The sequence below is a fragment of the Ylistrum balloti genome, unplaced genomic scaffold, assembly GCF_031769215.1.
Source record: "Ylistrum balloti isolate Yb309-2 unplaced genomic scaffold, AGI_CSIRO_Ybal_v1 Utg369850, whole genome shotgun sequence".
NCBI classification, from domain to species: Eukaryota; Metazoa; Mollusca; class Bivalvia; order Pectinida; family Pectinidae; genus Ylistrum; species Ylistrum balloti.
Window position 1 is genome coordinate 3777038 of NW_026782003.1, and position 18179 is coordinate 3795216.

Here is an 18179-nt window from a genome sequence, read left to right on the forward strand (position 1 = left end):
GTGGATTCAAATTATTGATGTTATTCAATGAATGAATTCCAAACATACGTTGAACATGCAAAAAATAACTTGAAGGAAATGGAAATTTGTTTAAAATCATCTTACATACATAGTGTTATGTCTGTAGTTTATATGGGCAGCCAATCATACAAAAAAGTTCATGTAAATGTACTAGATGATATGTTCAGATACATGTTTTCTTGTGTGCATGTCGCGTGAAATTTTGTACACTATCAATCTTAACCGTGCTTTTAATATATACTTTGATGAATTCATATATAATACATCCTGTAATTGTTGTGATTCCATCTTTGTTTTTTGGTATAACCTTGTTGTTTTCTGCATGTTTTCATAATACCTTCATTTGTTGTTATCATAGCTCTACAGAACTTATATTTGTACGATCAAATATACAGCACTATAATTATTCCTGTATCTTTTTAGTTTACCTCTGTGAAAACAAAATTTCTCTTACATTGGTGATATATTTTGCAGTTTGAAGGTTGATACTACACCATCTGCCACTTTCTCTGTCTATAATGAGTTCTAATATTTAGAGACAAGACAAAGTATCATTTCTTTAGGAGAGTTTTTATTATCACAGAAACAAGGACGGAATGCATATTATACAAATATAAATAAATGGATGAATTCATTGATAAGTCAAATGAAAACAAAAGTTCTCCATATCAACGCTGCCTTGTTGACATGTGGTCATGTGGTCATCTTTCCTGCTACAACAAGATTGAGATCTAATATAACTGCTTAACCACTTCTCAAACCTAACATCAACCCCGAACCACTCTCTGATGAACTGGCATTGTATTGCTGTGGTACCGTACCAGTTATTTGTGTGATAGTATTGTCTAACACTCAGTCATTGATATCACAGTTGTTGATCAGTTACGTTGTATTGTTCAGTGTTCAACATATATCCGTAATCCTGTTTAAAGTTGAGTGGCTATTCCTTTACTGGGTCCTATGTAAAGTCTGGTGAAGGTCTCTTAACCATCTAAAAACCGTTGAATCACATACTTGGTTTGCCAGCCATCTGATTTTGTAATAAAGTATTGTAATCCTCGATGGCTGTGCTTACTTTGCGACTGACAGGACGGAAGTCACACTCCATAGTTTTGGCTGCAATGACTTTTGGCAAAGTTAAGGAATCAATATTTTTTATTGATTAAAATTCTCTTGTATGGCAAAATGTCGAAAGAATTTCAGGAGAACTGGCACACTTATATATTACCAGTAATGAATTATTCTACACATGTAAATATGAATATTGGAATATACAAATCCTTACTTATTCATTAGCTGTTCCACTGAGCGACTTGTGAAATAACTTAACAGTGATGTCATTCTATTTCAAGCATAAGAAGCTAGGAGGACTTAATTCTCACCAACTGAAAAATTAGGTACATGTACTAGTTATATTGTAAAATTTGTGCCAGTATTTATGTATAAAGTATTTCACTTCAGATACAAACATTCCTCGGGTTTGGCTTCAGGGCAAGAAGGGATGTGGGGATGGGTTTATTACTAAACAGAACGATTATTGTTCAATGACTGATCATATAGTTAAGATATTGGCTATGGGTTAAACTACCTGTCATAATAGTCAAAGTATATATAATTCAAGTATAATATATCTATTGAACATAAGGAATATTTATCTCAAACATTCTTAATTTGTTGTAATAAGTTGTATACTTTATAAGGATACAGTCTTTCATGACAAAGTTGTTCTGTTCATGATGTTGCCATTTACGTTCCAGATTTTCCAGCTTAAATTAAAAAAAAAAAAAATTTCATTATCATTGAATTCAAATTCGTTTTATGGTTTCAAAACAAAATACATTTATACAATAATAATATAAAAATACAAGTACAAGTGGTCTTAATTCTGAAACCACTGAAAATTAAAAACTGTGATGAAATCATAACTGAACATGTCAATGACTTACATAGCAAAGAAATTGATTTCTGCATCAGTAAAAGACAAATAATTGGTATTTCTTTATAAAAAATTGTATTCATTTTCTCAGAATCGAATTATTTACCTGATTGAAGGTTTCATTGTCCTTCAGGTGGGATTTCAGTCCCTCGTACTTCGCTGTCAAGTGCTGCATTGTTTTCTTAAAGGTGTCTCTACGTTTCTGTAGTACAATCCTATCCTCCATCAATTTCTGTAAATATAAAGATTCAAAAGACCATCAGGTCTGTTAGCCTTACCTACAGTCATCACTTTCAACAGACTGTAGAATGAATAAGGCAAGCCTTACCTGCCCATGTTACACAATATACGCTGATGAAAACTCAGCATACCTTATTTAAATTACACCAAAACACACTAGTGAAAACTCTACCCCTATTCAGTGGAATTACACATTATGTGATATATGTATTAAAAATTAAGTGAAAATTTTGAATTCTTCATTGTAATAGTTGATTATCAACTTTTGAAATAAAAAAATATGTTTTCAAGTTCTTTAATGAAATCTACATTATGCATGGGGTTTCAATTTCGACTTCACAGGAATTACAAATCAGTTGAGGTACTTAAAATGCTCTCACATGTAGTGAGACAAATATATAATGAACCTGGGTAGGTGTACCTTCTTTTTCTGCTCTGAATTTCTTCGGAGAGTGTCAAGGTCAGAATACACCTCTAACTCCTTCTCCATAGTGGCGATTTTATCTCCCAACACAACCAATTCAGAGTTGATCTTATCTTCCAACTGCTCCACCTTTTGAAGGTCCTGTTGTAGCTTGTCACTCTCTACAATCAATAGTGTATATATATAGCAGTGAAACTAGGGCCTACCCAATAACCAATATCTCAATCCCCTGTAGTAGCTTGTCATTCTCTACAATCTAAATTGTATACAGTTTGGAAGTTCTCAGAATGTAAAGATCACCCACTTATCTCAGTACAAGGTAGGCAACGCTACTGACCTGATCCTAGTCCTGAAGTGATAAAAAAGTCACCCACATATCTCAATACAAGGTAGATAACTCTACTGACCTGCTCATAGTCCTATATGGATAAAAGCCCCACCCCCAACATATCTCAGAACAAGGAGAATAACTGAACTGACCTGCTCCAAGTCCTAATGTAATTCAAATCAACCTCATATCTCTTTACAAGGTAGATAACTCTCCTGACCTGTAGATATCTGTACTAACCTGCTGCTAGTCCTAAAGTGGTTGTTTCTGATTTCTTCATCTCTCCAGTCTTGAAGTCCAAATCTTGTTTCATTGTAGCAAGTTCTTGTTGACTTGGTAAATGTGAAAATCGAGTCATGTTCTAGCGAGAGAAAAAAAAAATTAAAAGAAAAAGGAGAACAGTCATCATCAAAATTTATACTGCAGTGTATGGGTAAATTGTTAGAAGGACATAAAACCCTAGTAGTATTCCCTCTGTTTGTATTCAATTGCAAAACATTACAATTTAAGCTAAAATACTACATACCAATCCTAGCAAGAAATACTTTGAACGTTCACTAATAATTCCTAGATGTTTTAACACTAGACAATCAATATTATAATTTATCCACTCAAAAACAATGTTGTTGATAACATCTGATTGTACGTATCATTATCTTTCTAAAAGTGATACAGCTTAACCTTGTTATAAATCTGTGATACCAAAATGAACATGTTTTCACCTATCTAAACAGTCTTCTACTTACCCTACTTATATGTTCCAAGATGCTGACGACATTTTGTTCCAGCTGATTAATTCTTTGCTGTAATTACAGAACGGGAAAATAAATTTGACATAGTCTAATTCAGAATGGTAACACTATCATGCCTAAAGTTTATAGCCTTGAAAATAATTATAATCAGGAAAATGAAAGTTTTTATTAAAGTCAATTTATAGTATACTAGGTAAATAACAGAACTTTACATACATTTTTTAGTAGTTTTAAACTCCGAATTAAAAATCTACTTTTAATTACGTTTACAATTATATGTCTGAAATATGAGTCAATTCTGAATAATACAGAAAAATGATCACAATCATATTTTCAAATTTAAATATAAACTTACTGCTTCTTGAGATTTAGATTCTTCAAAAGTATTGAGGAATTCTGTAAATAAAAGAAAAATTAATTTAGGATTGTCTATTCATTATTGGCCGATTCTCTCAGTTTTACATTTGAAAACTTAATCATAAATATTTTCTTTCATACTTGCCAAACAACCTGAAGATTTGACAAGCAATCCCCGACACTGTATGAATTTCATTGATTCTTTATGGTTCTTTTTCAGTTGTTGTAATCAAAGTTGGGCACCTGTTGGCCATGTTGCTTCTCCAATCAGTCAAAAAAATAGGACAATGTATAAAAGGCCAACATGGTTGTCTGATGGCCACATTGGAAGTCTACATTGAAAGTTTTAGAATGATCAGTTCAATAGTAGCAAAAGAAATAGAAGGAACAAATGTCAACTTCTATTTTTTCTAATCAGTCAAAAATTAAAAAAAAAAAATGAATAGCTTGGGACAAAGAGGAGTTTGATTTATATCGGAAATTTTACGAAATAGGGACCCTTAATTGTACAAAGACAAAGGGCAATTTGAGCAGCCTACCATCTCATGATACGATAGTGGGCAAAAAAATTGGAAGACATGAATCCACTGCTCCCATGCATGTAAGCATAATTGATGAATTGCAGAAACTGTTTGTTGTGACCTTTGACCCTTTAGCTTTAACGGATGGCCACATTAATACAATTACACTTAGATGTTATGATACTTTGTGGGTAAATATAAACTAATCTGTTGATATTGATTCAGAACCAGACACAACACAACAGACAATGCTATATGCCCTGCATAAAACGGCAAAGGTGGTAAAGATAAATTAACCGAATCAAAATATTATCATTACTTGTGGTTACAGAGACTTCACTTAATACTGAGAGTAGTTCCATATATTTACCACGTTTAATGTTTGGAGAACTGCTAAGATCCATTGCCACAGAGACATTACTCTCAGCTTAACCTCAAATGAGATTTCAGTTCAGTTTCAGCCATTGGCTGAGATTAATCAGTTTTAACACATGTTAACTAAACAATCCATTTGATAATTGCAATATTGAGAAATGAACTGAATGTGAAGTTGTTTATACATCAATTGTTTTGACAATCATATTTACCATCCATTGTTTCCTCTCTTTTCTTCAGTTCTTTGTACTTCTGATTTCTTTCTCCTGCAAATAGGTTTCTAATATTATCATCATTGTTAAAAATTGGGAGTCATCTGTTAATCACTTAATGACTTTGATATGCCATATATTGTACTGACCTCTCTGATCACCCCCTATACTGACCTACCCAGGTCACCCTCTATACTGACCTCCCCTCGTCCTCCTATATACTGACCTACCCTTGTCCTCCTATATACTGACCTCCCTTTGTCCTCCTCTATACTAACCTACCTTGGTACTTCTCTATACTGACTTCCCCTTGTCCTTCTCTAATCTGACCTACCCTTGTCCTTCTCAATACTGACCTCCCCTTTTCCTCCTCTATACTGACCTACCCTTTCTTCCTATATACTGACCTCCCTTTTTCTTCCTCTAAACTGACCTACCCTTGTCCTTCTCTTAATGACCTATCCTGGTCCTCATCTATACTGACCTACCCTTGTCCTTCTCTATACTGACCTACCCTAGTCCTCGCCTTTACTGACCTAGGATCTCCCCTCGTCCTTCTCTATACTGACCTCCTCTACACTGATCTCCCCTTGTCCTCCTCTACATTGACCTACCCTTGTCCTTCTCTACACTAACCTACCCTTGTCCTTCTCTATACTGACCTCCCCTTGTCCTCCTCTATACTGACCTACCCTGGTCCTCCTCTACACGGACCTTCCCCTCATCCTCCGCTATAATAGCCTACCTTGGTTCTCCTCTATATCAATATCAAGCTGTCTGCTCTCCTCTTGCATTTGCTCAATCTTCTCTCTGATCTCTTTTGTTCTGAAAACAATACCGTATCCAGTATGATGATTTTGTTACATCAATAGTGCTGCCCCTTACATCCAAAGTACTCATCTGTTAAAATTCTTCATCAACTGACCAGCTCTATTTTATATTTCTTCTCTTAAGAATTAATACCACATAACCTAGCTACTAACAAGATAGGAACTACTAAAGAAAATATATTTTTTGTCCTGAAATATTGGATATTCAATGTTTTGTTTATACATACTGTCTTTCTACACTGGCTATCTCCTGGTTGTCCTCTTTGACCTGTTTCAGTAGGCGTTCACGCTCCTCAGCTGGTGATACTGTTGTCTTTGTCTCCTCGATTAGGCTGTCTCGCTTGGACTCCAACTCATTCAGCTGTTCATAGAGTCGCACTAGAGACAAAAACGTTCATGAAATACTTATGGGAAAAATGATTCTGTCTCCAAATATTCTGCCATAATGAGCACAAAATCTGTTTACATGATTAAAGTGTGTTGTTTACTGAAGGTGAAATACAGAATTTCAAGATACACCAAGAGACTTTCAGGTTTTTCTCAGCGATTCCACCAAAAAATCATGATGGTTAAATATCAACAGATAAGTAAAACCTGCATCTACCATCTATTTCACAACAGTAAGAGAATGGCTTTTTAATACAGCCCATGTGATGGAACCCAACGTATTTGATACTGATATTTACATAATATTGAACATTTGTATAATTTAAAATATCACTAGGAGTTATCGGTAATGATTTTACTTATGTTGTTTAATGTTATTTCTTAAAGGGAGACAATTCATCTGTACCTACCTGCTTCCTGTTTGACTTGTGATAAGGACAACTCCTGTAAAACACAAATATATCAAGTCACTGTGAAACTGTCACAAGCTAAGTGTAAAATTCATCTAGTAATATACATGATAAGATTGGTACACATCATGTAAAGCTATTTTAGGAATCAGGCCCATGGAAGTCTTTATCTTAATAGACTCAGATGTAACAAACTCTTTGTCAATATGTAGTTTATAGAATTGTTGCTACCCATGATCTGATGAGAAAACAGAAACCTACATAATGTTAGCAGGTCATTTCCAAATCGAGATAATATTCACAAACCATTATAATCACTTGTTCACAAGAAGTATCTAAAATCATTTTTTTTTTTTTACTTATTATTTTCAAAAAGTGGGAAAAGTTCATGAGTGTTAAATTTTGTACATGTCTATAAAATGGTGTCTATGAATACAGCCATAACAGATGTTTTAGAAAATTTTCTTTCACTGTAGCTATGTTAACGGGGACCTTAATTTCTCACTAACTGCTTGAACTTAACGAAATTAAATCCCCTTGAATATTATAAGCTGTAAAGTAATGTTCAGAATAAGAAGACTGATTAGTTATGACTCGCACCTCTTGCTGTGTGTCAATCTTGGAGTTGAGGACATCCAGTTCCTGTTGACCTTTCTCCAGCTGTCGAAGCATGTGTTCATTCATATCCTTCAGCTTAACATACTTTTCTCTCATCTCAGGATTCTAAAGAACAAAATATTGCTTTATGACATTTTAGAAAGAACCAATTTTTAAATGAAAGCTGTTTTATTATATGGATAGCTGCATTTGTCTCTTTAAACTCAAATATAAAAAAATTGATAATTATAACTCTTTACATGTTTGTTTTTGATACATCTACAAGTAGGTCAGAGGATTACGACTCAGTCCACATACCATATCATTGACGAGGTTGTCAGCCATCCTTTTCTCCTGGTCTAGTTCCTGCTCCAGCTGCTGAATGGCCTCCTCTTTCCTATGAATTACACAATTAGAATGTTCCACAATCAGACATAATACAAGCTACAGACATTTTGCAATGTATACACATACGTATATATTGAAATATCCACAAATAAGTTCAGAGGTTAACACATAATATCTAACTCAGAGAATGGCGACAGACTAATTACTAAGCAATGATATAACATCTTTTTCTACATTTATATTTTATTTCAAATACAAAATTTTATATTGTATTTATATAGAGTGTTCAATTGACATGAGATGATTGAGAGGTATGAGCTGACTGACAGATAAATATAGTACATGTAATGACAACACTTCTGTAATGAAAGGTAAAATTGAATATCCTTCTATCTGATACAATAACACAGACAAAACACAGGACTGTCAGCAGTAGTGTTTGAGAAAAAGAATATCAAATTATGTTAATTAAATAAAAATGATTCTAGATTAAACTTTGCTATTTTTTAGCTGACGTAATGTAACAGATGTCATTATTTTTCAATGCATCCATTTAGATGAACATTAATTTGGTATTACTTGTTCAATACTAGTCTCTAGATCTGTAGAGTAATCTGTCATGAAATACTATTCTTTGAAACAATTGATGGTAGTTGGTATTTAACAAATTTTAAATGTTTCATAGCTTTTTTCCTGGTAATAACATCTGATTTTCTGTACATTACATACCAAAAACAGTGTACTTCATCCATGTATAGTATACAGACTGTTTTCCCTATTACATACATATCTATATGGTGTATATAATGCTGTGGTGACTTATGGTCTTAATAATGTAAATAAATACTTACGCTTTCTTCACTTCAAATAATTCTTCAATCTTTTTCGTCTCCCTCTCATTACCATTCCTCAGCTGAATATAATAAAGAGTAGTTCAAGTCATGAACAACTGGACTGGTAAACGTTTAGATATTAGCACAGTGTTTCAGTACCATAAATCAAATACAGACAGAGAGTCTGATCTAAAGGCATGGAGTTGGATTGAAATTTAAGACATAGTATGAACAGAAATAAATGTGAGAACCAAAGTTAAATAAGCACTTTTACAATGAATCTGTACAAACTTACATCATTAAGATCAAATTCAACATCCTGGATATCTTCATCTGTTGTTAACTTGTCAACTAACTGTAAAGAAAAAAATATTAAAAACATGTATACATTGATGACATAAAGATGTATGAGGTCAATTAGAGTTTATAGATATGCTGACATTACACTAACATATATATATACTATCACCATAAGTATATATTAAGTAAGTATGTATTAAGAAATAAATATCAAGTAAGATCTATGTATAATAACTATATTAAAATTTGCTTTCCAGGGACACTCCAACACACATAAAACTTAAAAGTTACCCATAGCATGTGCTTGGTAAAACAATTATTATATTGTATGCCTTACTCATAAAGAAAACATACGATGCAATTATCGATGTTCCTCATGTCTACAATTTTACTCTCGTCTAACACTAATCAGCTTAAAGAGTAAGTTCTCACATTGGCAACATTGCAGGATATTAACTGAAATTTCAATCTTTCCACATCTATCACTCTTAGGTATGCTAACAATCAAGATATATGTAAAATAAGGTAAGACTCTCTGTTTCAGTACTATATTAATATCTGCTTTCCTGGGACACTCTAGCACACATAAATCTCAAAAATCACCCGTAGCATGTGCTTGGTAAAAAAAATTACTATATTGTAAGCCTTTTCCTTTCCAAGTACATGTTACGTGCTTATTTGCCGATAAAGGAAAAATATCCACTAAGCATTCCCTTATCAAAAGGTTATCTTTGATGAGAAATGAAAAAACCAATTTCTATTAAACTTTGTGAGACATGTATTCCACAGAGTATGTGGTTTGTATACTTACTGTGTTGTAGTCACCAAGTTCTCCTTGTAAGTCTCTGATCTCTGTTGCAAGCTGTTCAGCTCTGAAAGAAAACAACAAGGTTTAATGAAACTTTCAAAACACAAATACTGACTCCATTTGATTTTCTATCATACAGATGCATGATTCTATATCAAATGTGCAAAAGCATTCATTTTATTCTGATTTATAAAACTTTGATATGCAAAACTTTCTCCTGATACAGTCATACAGAGATCTGACTACCAATAGGTGGACCTTCTTTCGTGGAATTTGAATCAAGGTCAAAATTAGAACAACTGTTCTGCTCACATGTTTTAGCTGGACGATTCTCCAGACTCTGGGAAACCACAGGGTCATGATATAATAGGTATCATCAGCTGAAATGTATTCATTCAAAACATATTTGTAATACTGGTTTGTTAACACTGAAAGACATCTACTCACCTTTTTTCATATGTAAGATATGTGGAATTCTCATCTTGTGTACTATCAATCTCCTTGTTCAATCTAGCATTCTCTGCATTTAATTCGTTGATCTTGCTCCTGAAAAAACAGATGAAGTTAAAGATTTTAAAATATACATTCCATTTTAGCCATAAATACAGATAATCAAAAAAAATTATAATTCTGAGAGGTAGTTTAATAGCCAGAAATATATCTATTTGGTTTATTCAGAAACATATACATGGTCAAAATATGCAGACACTAGACACATGACTAAATGACAGGACTTAAATTATTAATAAGCCATTGATCATGCTACCAGATTACAAGTATTTCCTACCAAATATCAATTTCTACTCAAGAAACAAAATTGTTTGGTTAAATGAGTTCTGATTTTACATATCTTCATGTTCCTGTTTTATAAAATATCATGTGAATTATTTAAACTAAAATATTAAGTATTATGCATACTTTAACCACAAATTGGATCAAATACAATTCTACTTAAGTATCAATGATTACCAGTATATCAAGACCCACTTTTTGACACTTAAAATGTTTTATGTTATAATGTGGAAAAAAAAGAGAAATCTACAGCTTTTATGTTGAAATTTACGTTCTTAAAAAAGAGGCCCATGGGCCTTAATGGTCATCTGACATAAAATACAAGATTTCAAATTTTGAACTTGAGAAGAAGTCAAAAATGTGTTTTCAAGATAGCGGCCATGTTGAATTTCGGACCAACCCGAAATTAAAAACTTTGGTCAGAATCTTGTCATGATCATTTCAGGTAAGTTTCAGCTCAATGAGACATGTAGAACTTAAGAAGCTGAAAAATATTTACGATGGATGACAAACAACGGACGCCGCCTGACAAAAGGCGATCGCAATAGGTCATCAGAAACTTCGGTCAGATGACATAACTAGCCAAATGTTTATACAATGTATAAATGATGATTGCTGGTGTAACTAACATTACTCTGTGTTGATGTTTTCCCTAACTACTCCCAACTGTGTGTGGTGTCGGTTTGATGCATTCAGTGGTGTGACAGTATACCCAACTGGAATATCTACATGTACATAGTCTGATGGTGGAATTGTAATGCGACTTTGGTAGCTTTTAAGAGAACACCATCAGATGTTTTTTTTTTTTGCTTTTCAATCTAATTATAACATAGACATTGCCTCTAAGTACCTGATAAGTCCAAGGAAGTAGGTTCTATCCTGGACCTGTCTCTGCGGACCTGAGCCTATAAAATTACAACAAATACATTCAAATAATATCATCACATACATAAATATTACATTTTATAAAGTGAAGTAAAATTTCAGATTAACTGAATCTTTCATTCATTCATTCAATCATTCAATGACAAGCTATGATGTTGTATAAAAGTAGTTTTTTTTTGAGATACAGAATCAGTTAAAACAACTGAAATACTGTTCTGACAGTACAGTATCTTTACAACATAATCACTTTTAAAATGTTTCTTCATTCCGAATAGGACAGACTGAATAATGTACTTGGAACATTTTTTTTTTTTATAAATTTTTGTCCTTAACAAATGTGTCTTGTCCAAGGCCACGCAACAAAGTCGACACTGACCAGTGCGTTTCTTGGCTACACAGACCGACACTCTACCAACAACACAAACCAGTGCATTATGATCAAATACTTATGATAACAAAAGTTTTAGGAAATTGTTCCATTTTTACTTAAGTCATGATTTTCTACTGAAAAATCACTCAAACTTGACATGACTTGAAGGTAGGATTGTATGTTACCTTTGATACCAGTCTTCATGCCTCCGAGACCTTGCTGTGTCATAGGTCGGTCCACAACCTTTACCTGTGCATTCAGTGCTGAATACAAACAGAAAAAAAATATTCCAACTTTAACAGAGGAATCTTGCTTATGTAATTAACATCCTTCTGCATTTTTATTCAGGAATTTGATTATTTTTACACACATTTCATTTACCCAAACTATTAGTTCTCAACATCAGTGACAATATTCTGTGAAATTCAACTTTCCTACTAATAGTTTTTTCATAATGCACAACCAGAAAACGATTAAATCCAATGAATGCCTGTACTCACCAACTCCCCCTCCTAAAGAGCCACCTCTGGTACCTGGGCGAGCAGTTCCTGGATTCTATAAAAAAGAAATGTCTTGCATTGTGAAATATTCATCGACGATAAAAATACAAAGAGAGACATTTCAATCAACATGTGCTTTACTGAATCAAAACATTCACACATTTCCAGAGAACAGAAATATATTTGTTTTTTTTTATCTACTCTTTTCCGAGATGAAACAATATTTCACTGACTTTTTTATTCTATCCTTCTTGCAATTTCTTTAAAAAATCAAGAAATAATGTATTTCTAATTCATATCAGGATAACGGGCATGTGCTGTCAACTGAGTTGTAATATATTTCTTGAATGTAAACCCCAAAACATGTAGACTCTTACTACATGTACAATTATTTGACTCCATCCACATTGAAATAAACACAGTTTAAAGTTTATCGATCATTACTGTTCTGTACTACTGCAATTCATGAAATATTTATGCATAACAAGTTAACATGTTTACCATTGCTGTGGTCAGTCTTGAAGCTGTTCCAGGCTGTATTCCAGCAGCTATAATAAATATCAGAAAACCACATGAACAACATATAATCTAGATTGTATATAACTTGTCATACTACAACTCTTACTGTGGGATGAAGATAGCATTTAAATCAATCAGCAATAATGATATCAAACCTCTTACAAAGGCAAAATATTAATTGGTTGATATCAGAATAATTAGTTGCAAATAGAAAGTAGTATTTATTCACAATTCAATATTATGTTGTCTAATTTATCTATAACTCTTATCATAAATGTACAGACAAGAATTTTTCTTTCATTAACAAATAATATACAGATGAAATTCAATACCTGTTCCCATTGCTCCCCTTGCCCCTGTTTTGGGGCGACCCCCACTTGCAGTTGGTACTCTACTCCTGGAAAAGAAATGGATAAAATATATTGTGCAACTATTTGTGCCAGGTATATAAAGTGTTGTATGATATATGCTTAGACTTAATCTTCTTTCTTACAACTTATTTCCCAAATATCTGTGAAGCTTCCATTTGTGGACTGAAAACTCCACTTTATTTCAATGAACTTTCTGCGAACAACTTTCAAAATCTGCAGTGTAAAATTTTGGTTCCAAACTGACAATTTTTGAAAATAAAATCAATGAGTTTTACTTGAATAGTGTTATTATTCTAATATCAAGTTGATTAAAAGTATGTGAGGTTATCTTGTTGTAATCAGACGTTTTACCGTAAACTTGATTGTAAATGTAACAGAGGTCAATATTAATTTTGGAACAGCCATTTTGTCGCACAGAATTACTTGAACTATTGACCTGCTTGACCTTGCACCCAGATAATTTTGGTTGCTGTAACATATTACGCTTCCAGAAAGAATGAAAATTTGTTATTAAATCTATTCTCTATAAAATTTTGGAGTAGGTATATATTTTTTTGGCAAATTTATGTACTTTTCTTTAATATACATTTTTACATGTCATACATCTTCCAAGATATGATGAAATAACCCATCAATACATCCTCTGATGCCAATGTTTTGTTTTTGTCTGTCATGTGAATAAAAATTGACCATGAATAATAGGCCATGACTCCCTCCAACTTATTGGCTTCCGAATTCCAAACATGCACATCTGATATTTGAAAAATGAAGATTTCTGAAATATCAGTTTTGATGACTCATTCACCATTTTTATTAACTTGTGAGTTGTATGCCGAAGGAGGAAAAATTAACATTATCTAAATAGTTTGTGTTATGAAAAAGAAGTTTACCAAGAAATATGGTGAATTTGAGAAAAAAAAGACCATGTAATAAAAACTTGAACCTAACCCTTAAGAAAGATGCAGACATAAACATACATATCCACCATTTTCACACCATTATTTTGTTTTGATTTTTTTCCCCACTCAAAATGTCATTCCTGTTCAAATAATGATTTTATGTAATATTTGTGTACTTCGGAGTCACTGTAAGCTACCTCAAGCATCTCTGTGATTTAGTTATGTCATAATAAATGGAAGTGCAGTCACCTGTCAGATACACATGTCGGTCATTTCAGGTGAGTGAATTTGATATTGTATCTGTGAATTTATTTAAAAAAGAAACTAGTGTTTCAACAGTCAGTTTTCTTAAAATAAATCTTATAGCATGGACACATTTCAACTCATTTATGTATTTGTTTGGTGGTAATTTACCAACACAACGTAGCTAGCATGAAAGAATTCTTAAGGTGTCCGAAACTAATGTACCAAGGATATACATGTATAATACTGGTTGAAATGTTTAAAAAAAAAACAAGTTCAAGATACATCGGATATAGCCCAGTTGTCTTCCTTGAAAACGGATGGACATAGAGAACAGTTTTCACACCTTAGCGTACAATAGCTTCTCGGAATAAGTGTGATGAGGACATTGTATGTATATAAATTTATAAAGGCCGAAACGTCCCACACAATATTTCTAACTGATATACGAAAATATAACATATTTCTACCAACTCAAATTTTTTTTTTCATAATTCGTATGATACTCTTTATTTATAAACAATGCGTATGTAACTTAAACGTCCATTAAGTAAAGTAAAACTGTCAGAACACTTTAAGTGATAAAGATACCAAATTTTGTCGCTAAGGTAAACGCCATTTCACGATCCACCTTTTCGTTTACATTTTCCAAAATCAATTGATCAAGGTTCCAAGCCTGAAGCATGAAGAACATCAGAAACGTACACACATATAATGAATGTGATTATTTTCAAACGAAGTGACAAAGATGCTTACATATTCCTTTCGAAGAGATACGGCTTCTGCACAATATAAGTGTTGCTCGTCCAAATATGTGAGAATGGATTGTGGGATAGAAATAGTATTAGGAGCGAGCAGTTTTAGGTTTAGAGTTACTTCCCTTTAGCTAGGAAAAATATAAAGTTGTAGCTTTTTGATTAATTTTACAACTTCGGCATTCCTTATGACTATTGTAAATAGCACAAAACAAATTTTGTCACATGTGCGTGTATTCTATTATATTATAATTTTTATCTGGAAAACAACAACGTGCTTGAAAAACGTTGAATTGTTAAACTTTCTCCCACATTCAAACGTCTTATTCATCTCGGAGTTATTCATTTAGGGAAGGTCAGAGGAATATCTATCATTCTTTTTTTGTATACTAACTTCTGAAACGTTTCTTGAATTTATAAAAAATGTCCCATGACTAGAAAAAATATAATTGAAAAACTATCCATGAAACACATACTTTTTTGACTCGTCGTAGCTATATATCAGAATATCAAAATTTCGCTTACCGCTAGTCATTATGTTTCGGAAATGCTAACTTCCAGTATATGAGAGAAAATTTAAGGGCTACATATTAACAGAGACATATATGTGATATATACGTCTCTGATATTCATCAGGTATAAAATGAAATGATTTTATCATCTGTCATTATTGTTGGTATACGTACTTATGGATTCTGTGATGAATAATGTTCGTATGTGTCAATATAACTTAAGTTGTACAATTTGCTAATTTTGTTTTTCATAACTTGACGAAAAAAATGTGAAGAATATAGTGAAACCAGGGACGTAGATAACATTTGTGAAACCGATGATTTTTTACTAATTGACAGACACTTATTAGACTAGTAGAATGTGTCAAAATTGGTTTAAACAGTTATTAAACTGTTCGTGTAATTTTTTCAATGTCATTTTCCAAGCCGATGTCAAACAAGTTCTACCCTGGATCATTGGATCATATTATATTATCAGTGAAAAGAGGCATGTTGTTTAAAAAGAAGAAAAATCATTAAAAGAAAACTCCAAAGTCCAAGAGTTACCTCCCTTCATAAGTTTTATAAATTGTAAAGTGATTGACCAATCATATGTCGGTTTACTTTGGCAGTGTTGCTAGATATAAACAAAAATGGCGGATACAGGTGTGTACTCTGATATTTTTCATTTGAATTTTCCATGTTCATGAGTTTAAAACGACGTCTCTACAATATTTGATACAAGCATTTTATGCAATTATGAGTTTCTTTAAACTCGGTAGTGGTTTAAGGCTTTTTAAACACGCAGAGGTGTTGAAATTAATATCTGAAATTCGAGACGACAAGAATAGACCTGACATCCCATCTGTAAAACTTTAAAATACAGTGTACCAAAATGAAATCTGACTAACTTAAATGTGTTATTAAAAACTAATTGTTAATAATTAATGCACGTTGATATTCATGAACTTTAATATTATGTTTTTAATCGATTGGCACTACAACTAGCATAAAAATTACTATATGATAAGAAATCAAGAGACTCCTGGTCAGCCGATTTATTATATGACGTTATTTTGCCGACTGCAACGTCGCCTGTCACAGGTTTCTCGTCGTATAAACTTCTGACATTGTTGTAATAATATAAACCTAGAAGTTAGACAGTCAGCCTTGTTTGCAATGTGGCGACCACATAATTTCTACCAATTCACCCTTATAGAAACACTTGATGAAGTAGCATTGCATGTCTCTGCTACGGGTACTGCAGTCTATTATTCTTGAAGCGCTCTTATTTTCAGAAGTCATCACACCAACAAAGGCTAAAAAGACAAAAAAGACCAGACCAAAGTCATCGAAACCAGTCAGAGATGAGGAAGAGATTCCTCTTGGTAAGGTTTCATGCAACAACCTTTATTATTACTCTTGCACATTATCATATCTATATGTACCATGGTTCCATTGTCAGTATTATGAGATGATTCCATTCTTACAGGCATTACATCAATATGAAATCATGGATGAGATCTCCTTAAAGTGAACAAAGTTTAAACATTTTGTTTTGAATTTCAATGCACTTTTTTCAAGGCCATAACCATTTATAAACATAGCCAATTGGTAGCAAAGCACCCTTATCAGAAAATAAAACAGATGGTTCATGTTGAAATAATTGTTAATTAATTTGTTGGTTTGGTTCATTATGCATAAATTTCCACAAAGTTTGTTAATCTTTCAAATTGTTGAATTGTTTGCATGGTCACCATAATATCTTTTCTTTGTTTATCTGATATTAATAGTTTTGTATCATTGTAAGTAAATTTTAGTTTGACTAAGGTAATTACACATGATTATGAGTAATAAGTTCTGATATTTAATTTTTGTATCTTCAGCTGATATGGACACCAAATCCAAGTTTGACCAGCTCCTCCAACAAGCTGTTGGACAAGCAACAGAGTAAGTAGTCAACATAAATCATATTTACCATAACATTTCACATGATATAACAAATATCTATCTCAAATAACATTGTCTGCTTCTCACATCTCCATCAACCTTTACAACCTATGCTATGTTAATCTCTTCCTGCCTACATGAACCTAGACTCCTTGGACTGGTTTTGATTATTTCTGTTTTCATTTTTCAGGGGAGCAAAAACAAAAAAGAAAAAGAAGACCAAGCAAAGTGATGAATCAGTGGTTAGTACAAAGCATACGTAATAATAAAGAGCACTGTATGTTTGTAACATATACCTGGTATGTTTAATTTACATAAGTATCAGGTAGTCAGTTTGATTACTCTGGTACAGTGGCTGATATGAAAGTTGACAAAAATTAATGAATCTTTATAGTGTGATGGTGAAACTCTATTTTAGTTAATATTTGATATTTATAGCATGCTCAATTAGGATAAGATTAAAGATGTTAAGAATGTATTAAAGGTGAGCAATGAACGTTGGTCTTAAACAAACATTTACTTGTTTGATGGATATTTTCTTTCTTGCAGCTGGAGTCCTTAAGGAAAGGGGAAGGTCTTCAAAAAGATGAGGATGAAGCCATCAAAGCTAACACATATGACCCTGGAAATAGCCCTAAGAATGAGAAAAGTAACAAACAGAAACAGAAACTGAAAGAGATGGGTAAGTACATCTCATATAAAAGAATATTGAATAGCTGTGTATG

At 32.7% G+C, this 18179-nt stretch overlaps 2 protein-coding genes across 2 annotated transcripts in view; one reads left to right on the forward strand and one right to left on the reverse strand.

Annotated features, from left to right (window-relative positions):
• Window positions 1-575: 575 nt before the first annotated feature.
• On the reverse strand, window positions 576-15063 carry LOC132545582 (intraflagellar transport protein 74 homolog). Its single transcript, XM_060209273.1, has 23 exons — window positions 15015-15063; window positions 13078-13142; window positions 12728-12774; window positions 12227-12281; window positions 11912-11989; window positions 11322-11376; window positions 10127-10225; window positions 9683-9743; window positions 8867-8926; window positions 8590-8651; window positions 7709-7787; window positions 7394-7516; window positions 6794-6827; window positions 6224-6374; window positions 5912-5991; window positions 5167-5220; window positions 4057-4097; window positions 3696-3752; window positions 3190-3310; window positions 2619-2782; window positions 2064-2189; window positions 1727-1787; window positions 576-1146 (listed from the first exon to the last, which is right to left on the reverse strand). Coding segments are annotated over exons 1-23 (1794 nt in total). The 5' UTR covers window positions 15017-15063; the 3' UTR covers window positions 576-1027.
• Window positions 15064-16157: 1094 nt separating this feature from the next.
• Window positions 16158-18179, forward strand: part of LOC132545533 (jouberin-like) — a 41122-nt gene continuing 39100 nt past the window's right edge. Inside the window, exons 1-5 of the mRNA XM_060209218.1 lie at window positions 16158-16170; window positions 16803-16892; window positions 17391-17454; window positions 17645-17696; window positions 18004-18136. Coding sequence (XP_060065201.1) covers window positions 16158-16170; window positions 16803-16892; window positions 17391-17454; window positions 17645-17696; window positions 18004-18136 — 352 coding nt within the window. The remainder of the gene's footprint in view (window positions 16171-16802; window positions 16893-17390; window positions 17455-17644; window positions 17697-18003; window positions 18137-18179) is intronic.

Excerpts from the sequence above, each read along its gene's own strand:
- LOC132545582 (XM_060209273.1), bottom strand. Across the intron at positions 10,226-11,321 it reads TACTTCCTTGGACTTATCAG|GAGCAAGATCAACGAATTAA; the intron begins GTACTTAGAGGC and ends CTGTTTTTTCAG. Across the intron at positions 4,098-5,166 it reads AAGAGAGGAAACAATGGATG|AATTCCTCAATACTTTTGAA; the intron begins GTAAATATGATT and ends TTTTATTTACAG.